The 9,807-nt window shown below is 51.7% G+C and overlaps 1 protein-coding gene across 2 annotated transcripts in view; it reads right to left on the bottom strand.

Annotated features, from left to right (window-relative positions):
- Positions 1–200: 200 nt before the first annotated feature.
- The window catches only part of LOC108930796 (kelch-like protein 5), a 34,838-nt gene continuing 25,231 nt past the window's right edge, over positions 201–9,807 (bottom strand). For both annotated transcript variants that reach the window (XM_029251701.1, XM_029251700.1), the window contains 7 exons: positions 9,392–9,604; positions 5,587–5,773; positions 4,823–5,047; positions 4,400–4,562; positions 3,573–3,785; positions 2,430–2,601; positions 201–1,486 (listed from right to left, as the gene is read on the bottom strand). In XM_029251701.1, the coding sequence (XP_029107534.1) occupies positions 1,430–1,486; positions 2,430–2,601; positions 3,573–3,785; positions 4,400–4,562; positions 4,823–5,047; positions 5,587–5,773; positions 9,392–9,604 (1,230 nt within the window). In that variant the 3' untranslated portion in view covers positions 201–1,429. The remainder of the gene's footprint in view (positions 1,487–2,429; positions 2,602–3,572; positions 3,786–4,399; positions 4,563–4,822; positions 5,048–5,586; positions 5,774–9,391; positions 9,605–9,807) is intronic.

Raw genomic sequence — 9,807 nt, 5'->3', positions numbered from 1 at the left:
TCTGGGTGCTCTGGTTTCCTCCCACACTCCAAAGACATGCTGTTCAGATTCACCCATAGTGTGTGAGTGACAGAGAGAAAGAGTGTGTGTGTGTGTGTGTGTGTGTGTGTGTGTGTTCGTTCCTCTGATGTATAGATGAGTGACCCAGTGTAAGTAGTGTATCTAGCAGTGTAACTCACCACGGTAAATAAGGTGTGTGGGCTGATAACACTACATAGAGTTCATTGGAAGTTGTTTCAGAGAAAACCATCTGATAAATGTTATGTAGTACAACCTGCTGCAGTCATGCCAGACTTCCAGTAGAGTCTCCAGCTGGCTGTGAACCATGTCAGTCTGTTCAGAGAAACAAACCACAACTGTGTCCCCCAAAAGGGAAGCCCCCAGAGAGGAGGGTGCAGATGGTCTAGTGCTCTTCTCCTACAGCTGGACCCCCCCTGGCTGGGACATGGGACCGCTCAGGAATTCAGGAGTCTGCGTGGCCCTGCTGGAACACATCCTCCCCCATCATTCCCTCACCCCCGCTCTGGGATCCCCCCCCTCCACCACACACCCGTCTCCACACCGCCACAAAACCAAATTACCATGTGAGCTTCTATCACATTTCTATTAGAAGGCGCTCGAGAAGAAGGCCAATTTCCCCGTGTGCGTCTCCTAACGCAATTTGCAACCTGTCACAGGGACGCGAGCTGATGGATGGTCCTCGTTCTCTTTTCTTGTATTCTATTCCATCTGTTTCGCTCACCATTGTCTGCAGAAAAGTGCGGGGTTGGTGTGGGGGGGGGGTAGCTCACGCTGCAAGATTTTTAAAAAATGCATCTGCTTCTATTGTGCCTGTGAGCAGCTACCCCCCCCCCCCACAACCACCACCAGACACACAATAAACTCCTGGTTTCCTTGTGCGTCTGGGTCCAGCGGATGGAGCCTGATGACCAACTCTACTCCCTTCCATGGTGGTGACAATCTAATTACATACCCGAAATGCACTTTGTGTGAAACGAACGCCAGCGAAAAAAGCCAATTACATTTACAAGACCTGCGGGGGGGAAGCGAATGTGTGTCTAAACCAGTGGAACACAGCTAATTGAAAGATGGGGGGGGTCGGGGGGGGCAGAAAGCAGAGATTACGCGGTTTATCCCGCCATCATCGTTGTAGCGTCAGGGGTGCAGTGCGCCGCCTCCAAGCCGTCCCGTCGGAGAAGCAGATCTCGGAGGAATCCAACACCTCGGCTGTGTGTGTGTGTGTGTGTGTGTGTGTGTGTGTGTGTGTGTGTGTGTGTGTGTGTGTGTGTGTGTGAGTGAGAGAGAGAGAGAGAGAGACTGCAGCTTTCGCCTCGGAAACGTCCGGCATGTCCCTTCCAGGGCAGGAGTCGCCGCTATGATGCAGCTCAAAGGGTCTATATGAAGTCCACGTCTAAAAGCCGTCAAAATGTCACAGCTTCACTGCTACAACACAGGTGCCTGCCCTTCCCAGGCACAGTGGCGCCACCTAGAGGAGGGCAAAAAAGACAAGGGGCAGGTTATTCACATTTATTTATTTAGCAGACACTTTTCTCCAAAGTGACTTCCAATGAACTCTATGTAGTGTTATCAGCACACACACCTTATTCACCGTGGTGACTTACACTGCTGCATACACTACTTACACTGGGTCACTCATCCATACATCAGTGGAACACACTCTCTCTGTTAGTCACACACTACGAGGGACCTGAACAGCATGTATTCGGAGTGTGGGAGGAAACCAGAGCACCCAAAGACTTAGACTGCTAGATACTCTACTTACACTGGGTCGCTCATCCATACATCAGTGGAACAGACACACTCTCTCTGTCACTCACACACTATGGGGAAAGCTGAACAGCATGTTTTTGGACTGTGGGAGGAAACCAGAGCACACCCCCGCAGACATGGGGAGAATATGCGAACTCCGCACGGACTGAACGGAGTTCGAACCCACGTCCTCTCACACCACCCAGGCGCTGTGAGACAGGGTCATGCATCCCTTTGGTGCACATCATTCCCCCTAATGTCCGTCTGACAATTTTACACGTTATGCGGCTGTGTGTTGAGAAAGGCGCCGCGATGGACACGCACACAGCTGCCCACATAATCCCCGCACGTCACATTTGTGGACTACAGTAAATTTTATAACCCACTAATCTCAGCGGTGTCTTATTATGTTTTGGATCCTCCTAAAATCCATTCTGTAGGAATGGCATAATAGGACGGCTCTAAAAGAATTTCCATCCGCAGTCAGTTCTCCCAGTTTTTTTTTCCTCTGGATTGTTTGCGGTGATATTTTATTTGGAATTAAGCAGAGCGGGGATCCCCTGCAAAGACCCGAAAATGTGCACAGAACGGGAAGCGAAGAGAGTGACACCGATGGAGATGGAAGGAGAATGAAGGTGTGAGGGAATCCGCTCAGTCACCTGCGTCCACTCGTTGGTCTGTGGGTCGTAGGCCTCCACGGCATTCAGGTAGGTCTGTCCGTCATACCCCCCCACGGCGTAGAGCCGGTCCCCCAGCAGACACACCCCCACCGCATCCCTGCTGACCCTCATGGGTGCCGCTGTGGTCCACGTGTCCGTCTTGGGGTCGTATCTGTCGGGGGTGCGACGAGTTTCGGTCAGAACTACGTAAACGCTGTACACATCCGAGATACAGTGGTTGAGGCTGTCGTCTTGCAAACAGAGGGTCTGAGTCCAAATTCCCAGTCCTGCAGTAGAACCCTTGAGCAAAGTACTTGGTCTAAATACACACACACACCCACACAAACACACACAACCTGAAACCCCTTGTCCCATGCAGGGTCACAGGGAGCCAGAGTCTAACCTGGCAACACAGGGCATGGGGCTTGAGGACACACCCAGGACAGGACACCAGTCCATTGCAAAGCACCCCAAGCAGGACTCGAACCCCAGACCCACCAGAGAGCAGGACCTGGTCAAAGCCACTGTACCCCCCTTGATCTAAATCTCACACACTTTCTGAACCACTTGTCCCATACAGGGTCACAGGGAGCCGGAGCCTAACCCGGCAGCTCGGGGCATAAGGCTGGAGGGGGAGGGGACACACCCAGGGCAGGACGGCAAGGCACCCCAAGCAGGGCTTGAACCCCAAACCCATCGAAGAGTAGGACCCAGTCCAACCCACTGCGCCACTTTGCCCCCGTGCCCCCCTCGCTCTAAATGAATATGGTAAATATCAGCCAGATGTATAAATGGGTAACTCATCGTTCATAGCTTATGGTACAAACCTAACACCGTAAATTGCCCTGTAAATAGATAGATAGATAAATAAATAATAGTTATTACGGTATAACTGATATAAACACGACACAATGTCATTGTGGTACAGAGTGTCCAGTAAACTGGATTCGTGTCGCTGTTGGAAACTCTCAAACTGCCAAAAACGGGACTCGGACGCGAATAAGAGCAGCGGTGATGTTTTAAGTCCTCCGAGAACAACGTTCAGTAGATCCAGTGGCATCGTCCGTATCCTTGCGCCACGTTACGCTGGAAACGTACTGCTCCTCCAACACTGCTACAACGGCGACACCCCCCGACTCCCACCTCTCCACGCAGTCCGAGAGACGCGACGCCAGGCTGGAGGCGGGTGCGTCGTGGCCCCCGATGGCGTACAGGAAGCCGTTCCAGGTGGCCACGCCTACTCCGCCCCGCCGCATGGCCATGGGGGCGCAGCCGCTCCACGCGTTGGTGTGGGGGTCGAAGCACTCCACGGAGCTAAGGCAGGAGCTGCCATCGCGGCCACCGACCGCGTACAGCCTGCGGGTCGACATGAAACCGCACAGGATCAGAGCGTTGCTCTCGCATGTCAATCACAGCGCAAGGAAGCCTGACGCATTAGCAAAGGCATGGACCTATGATGGGAGCATTACAGCTGACCTGGACAGGGGGTGTGTGTGTGTGTGTGTGTGTGTGTGTGTGCATGTGCACCCCAGAGGTGAGCAGCTTTAATGTTTTCAGAGTGATGACAGCCCTTCGCACAGAGGTGCTTCATATATACTTCATGTGCTACATGGACATTGCTGGTTTTATTTATGTGGTGTCAAGTCAGTATTTTAAGAATTCATAATGACACCATTCTCTTTTGAATCGATTCATTGTTTATTTCCCCGTATATTTTCCCTCGTATGACTGCAATTTATGTCAAAAGAAAAAGAAAGATTTCCCACAGAGAAACAAAGCATGTTTTGTTTGTATACCGGTAACCATGGGTTACGGTGCTGCGCATGCACACACTAAAGGAAAGCATCGGTCGGCAGCTGCCATCGCGGCCCCCCCGCCGTGTACGACCCTGGTTGATGATGAAATCCTGCAGGGGAACAGAAGATCAAGGGAAAGGAACAGAAAGCGACATGCTGGGGTGGGGAACTCACTTTCCGTTGAGCACGGCCACGCCCACCGTGCTGCGTGGGGTCGCCATGCTGGACACGAAACTCCACTGTCGAGACTGGGGGTCCCAGCGCTCCACTGAGCTCAGGTAGCTCCAGCCGTCGTGGCCCCCGACGGCGTACATGGGTCCTCCCAGCACCGCTACACCTGCGCACACACACACACTACAGGTAATTCGGTCACCAGTTCACCTGGAAGACATGTTTAGGACAACGGGAGGTAACATGGCAAGAACACACAGCTCCACAAAGACTGAGCGGGATTTGAACCCACGTCCAAACCCGTGCCCCAGGTGCTGTGAGGCCACCGGAGACACGTGCTGCGCCGCATATGGCAGACCGTGCAACTCATCCCCCTCCGTATCGGTAAGAACCCATCGGACCGCAGGCCCCAGCCGCTGGACTCACCCAGGCCGTGCCGGTTGGTGGCCATCGGTGGCATGGCGCTCCAGCTCCGGCTGCGCGGGTTGTAGCACTCGACCGCGCTCAGCGTCTTGAGACCGTCGCGACCACCCACCACGTAGAGGCGGCCCTCCAGCACGGCGACGCCGAACTGCAGCCTCCGGCCGCTCATGACGGCCGCCTGCTTCCACGAATCGCTGCGCAGACAGTACTGCTCGATGGTCGTGGCCCCTGGGGGCGCGTATGAAAAAGGGGAAAATCGTGTCTCAAATACTCATTTGGCCACTTTGTCTCAACTTGGCGGACAGCTTTTTTTTCTTTTTCTTTTTTCTTTTTAAATGATTTTTCAAGCAAGTGGAAAGCTGAGCGAGCTCCTATTAGCTCCGTTACGGTTACGGTCCCTCATCCAGCCGTTCCATTGGAAGCAGTTCACGCGGCGAATAATTTCACACTTTAATTATGGAAGCTGCCAGATATTTACGGATAACTTCATAACGGCAAGGACCCGATTACGCAGGGGTTTTCGTTTTCTGCTGTAGTGACAGAGACTTAATGAGAGACGGTGGGGAGGGGGGGGTGGCTTTACACGATCGCATCCATTATGTGGGCAAACACAAAGGGGCATCTGTTAAATTAATTAATAAATGTAATTGTAGAGCACAGCAAACACCGGCATAGTGGGTGGCATACTGAGCTCACTGTCCGACCCTACGGTTATTCCTACGGCTCGACGTTGGCTGGCCCCCCCCGATGCCGGGCGCGAGGCTCACCTTTAGTGGCGTCCATACCCCCCACGGCAAACAGCGTCCCGACGGTGGCCTTGCGGGGCCTGGTGCGCGGGCTCTGCAGCAGCGGCCGCCGCTCGGGCAGCAGGTGGTACTTCATGGCTTCCATGAGCAGCCGCTGGCACTCCACGCTGTCCCATAGCAGGGGGTTGGACTCCATGTCCGCCAAACACTGATGGGCGGAGCAAGGGGCGGGGTCAAGCAGGGCAATCGAGAGATGTACAGCAGCAATTGGGGGGGGGGATGATACTGTTCGTCTTTGAAATTTAAAAACATCTTTTTTGTATCACTCTGCTTTTTCCCCCCACATATTCATACACACAAATGGAACAGTGGATCAAAATCGATGTCCCCGCGGCCCGTCTCTCGCTGTCGGCTGTTGGCGCAGCGTCTCCCCCAGCAGCGTGACGCCTGCCTGTGTTGTTAACAGCTTCCACCCAAGTGTGTCGCCCTCTGCGGCCAGCGGGATAAGAACCCATGAGCTGCTGTCTGCGATATGTCGCCCAGCACCTGCGCGCACCTCATATCCGTCAGCAAACCTCCTGACATCGTCTTTACCCTCTTCTCAGCACTGCCACCAAGAATGAAGCGTCTGAGTACAGCAGCGAGCGGTATTGAGCGGGAGGGAAAGAGATCGAGTATAAAACAGCTTCAAATATATTTATTAAAAACCTCTTCTTTTTTTAAACAAAAAACGTGTTCGGAAGGAGAAGAACATCTGAGCTCCAGGATCCTCCTCCGTGCGCACGCAGAGTTGTGGTGATCCAGAGGCGATCACAAGGGATACTGTATGATACGCGACAGCTGCTGTAACTTTGGATCCCGAGGTCACAGGTTCGATCCCCGTCTCCTGCTATAGCACCCTTGAGCAAGGCACTTATCCTAAAAAACTTGTTAAACAAAAAAAAAAAATTACACAGCTGTATAAATGGATAAATGATTGTAAGCTTGTCTCTGTGATATTTGTAACCTTGACATTGTAAGTCATTTTGGAGAAAAGCATCAGCTAAATGAGTAAATGATACGCGGGGGTGGGGGGGGGGGGGAGATGGATCTGGGTCACCCTTTCACCGAACCCCATCCTTTTTCAGTTCGGAAAGAAATCCACACGATCACACAGAAAACGTGAACACGCCGTACTGAGAAATAGCCGCATCTTAAGTCACGGCAAACTATTATTCTTATAATAAACAATAATTTATTCACACGGGTGATGCTCTCCTCCAAACCAGGTTACGGGGTTCAGTTTGTACACTAAAATTAGCCCATTTCAAGTTTGGATTTAATTTTTACAGTATCAATTCAGGGTAAATTCTTTGCTCCAGGGTACTATAGCGGGAGAAGGGAATTAAACGCGAGTTCTTTGATTGCAAGAAGATGGCTCTAAGCACTAGGCCACCTGCTGCTGTGTGCTGGTATAACCACCTAGAGCACCATACTGGCTGCACCATGTAGCTGCCCATGGTAAATGAAATCCATGAAAGGCTCATGATGATTTGAGATGATTCAGCGCTTCTTCTTGCTGGTAACGTAGCGATTAGAGCTGCTGCCTTTGGATCCAAGGGTTGCGGGTTTGATCCCCACCTCCGGCTGTAGTACCCTTGAGCAAGGTACTTAACGTGAATTGCTCCGGTAAAATTACCCAGCTGTATAAATGGGTGAATAATTGTTAACTTGTAATAATTATAACCTTAAGAGCGTAAGTTGCTTTGAAGAAAAGCATCCGTTAAATGAATAAATGTAAATATTAAAGCACAGCAGGTACGGGATGAGAAGGCATGGGGTGCCGATCACCGAGACGGGGTGCGTGGGAAGGGTGGAGCTCAGGTGAAGCTGTCAGCATCACCGAGGGGAGGCGGCGGCAGAGGAGCAGGAAAACGGCAGGAAAAGGACGCAAGAACCCGTCCCAATCCAACGCGCCGCCTTGAGCGGGGCTGTAACGAAGGAGCGCCGAGAAGTTCTCTCTCCCGGAGCCCAGTCGGCGCTGTCCATTCCGACGCTCCCTTCCTTATTAATCCATCCACCTGTTTTCTGTACATCTCCTTTGTGCCCTTCAAAGAGGATGTTTCCCATCCGAGCGGCGGAACCTCATCAAGCAGCGCCGCGGGCCGTAATTGCGCTTTAACGAAATTCTGCCTCCCATTATTGACCGAGTGTTCGTGACTCGGGAGGGAGAAGAAAAAAAAAAAAAAAAAAAGTCTCCACTGATGTCATGAGCGATGGGTCTCGGCAGACAACAGGCAGCGCACGAGCCCCCCCGACCGCCTGGGCCACCGCAAGCTCCTCATCGCTTTCACGGCATTCGGTCTCGCCCCGACGCTCATCCTCCAGCGACGCGCTCGTCGACGGCTCGATCTCTTCCGCGAAACGCCGCTTTAATAGCCCTTCAATCAATTGCGGTTTCTATTCCATTGCTGGGACACCGCAGAATTAATGATTGATTTTTTTGGCAATGTGCTGCTGGAGAAAATACCTGCAGCAGCTCGCTTGCCTATTTCGTCCTTTATTTATTTTTTTCTTTTTATTTAGCCACCCACCATGTTTTCAACACGAAATGTCCTCAATCACGTTCATGTTCTCCAGATGGGACCGCTTAAGCTTCAGTTGGCCTCGGTCACTACGATGTGGAGTTTACCACTGATGTTTAAAGGCCTGATCCGCATGGGTAAGGCCCGCCGGAACGGTAATCACCCGCAACCGTCTCGGAAAACAAAGGCGATCGATATTTTTTGCCGTTGTGAGTTTCTATCCCGGTACCCATGACGCGGCGTGTGCCGGCACACAAAACCGTACCCTCAGCCGGAAGGGGTGGAAAAAAGAAACAAAGAGGAGGCAGAAGAATCAGAGCAAAAGGATCCCAAACGTAAACACGCTCCCGTGCGTGTGTGAATGAGAAGGTGGTTGGGATTGAATTCTGGAGAACACAATCACTCCAACATCAGGATTACTTAAAACTGTGTGTGTGTGTGTATGTGTGTGTGTGTGTGTTAAATAGCAGAGGAAGGTGTGAGGATGTGTCCTTTTCGTTCTCAAATCCAAGCAGGAACATCTGAGCTTCAGGCTGAAGACCCCTCACAGAGACCCCATTTCATTAATGCCACATACAGACACCAGCCCCCCCCCCCCCCCGCCAGCTTGGCATGCCTCCCCACAATGCACTGGTGCATTTTCATAAATCCAGTCTCTCGTTACTTAATAAACAGGTTCGGTTCAACCGACCAGCTGCTTAGGATGCAAATGCAGGGCTTTCTCCTCCGGTGCCAGGAAGGGTTTGTAATTTAATTTGCACATTTTACCAGGTTGGCCGAGGTCATACAACTGGACGTTCAAATAAGTCTGACTTACTTTTACTCTGTATTACTGTTGCTCATACTGAAGGTAGATCTTCAGCAGTTTGTGAAATGAAGGTATTTTATCACAGTGAACAAACGGGGCCAGAAGGGATTTCTGATTTAATTTCCTGGCCCTAACAAGCTGACTGAGATCATCATAAAACTTACTTTATAATACTGCTATTCACCTTAGCGCTATTAATAATTTATGGCATTTGATATAGTGCATAAATTCTGTATGCAGGATTTTAATAAGGATCTAGATGTTACATAAATAATGATCCAGATCCTGCATAATTTAAAACATTATGTAATTTGTGCCATGATTACATTCTCATATTTGTGTAAAGCCTCATTATTATATCGATCTAAACGCGCAATGTAAATGGATGGATGGATGATGGGGCTAAATGACTGACTGACAGCCGGCGGCTTAGCGCTCCCGGGCTCCCCGGCACCTGTGAGGCCAGCAGGGGCAGGCGGATGCAGGCCAGGAGGCGGGCCAGGTGATGCTGGCGGCCCGCGCAGTCGTGCTGCACCCAGCTGAGCAGCGCCCCCATCATGGCTTCCTCGTCAGGCACGTTCACGTCGTCCGATGACAGCAGCTTCTCGACCTCGTCGGGCGACAGCAGCAGGAATTCCAGGTGCCGCATCACATCCAGGAAGCGCTCCTGTGGAACAGAGAAGAGAAGCTTTGGTTCGAGGAGGGGACCCCCGGGAGGAGTATGTATCCGCATAGAGCGGGTGCATTCAGCACCCGGCACTTCTGGACTCGGTCCCTTAGCCATTTGTCTCCGCCTCTAATGTGCATCTCTTGATTGCGCAGTCTGACCCCACCCACCTCCTTAATCCTATGTTTACATTTATTTAGCAG

Source organism: Scleropages formosus, chromosome 5 (genome assembly GCF_900964775.1).
Source record: "Scleropages formosus chromosome 5, fSclFor1.1, whole genome shotgun sequence".
In the NCBI taxonomy this organism is placed as follows: Eukaryota; Metazoa; Chordata; class Actinopteri; order Osteoglossiformes; family Osteoglossidae; genus Scleropages; species Scleropages formosus.
The sequence above is the reverse complement of the archived record's forward strand: the minus strand, read 5'-3'. Positions and strand labels throughout refer to the sequence as shown.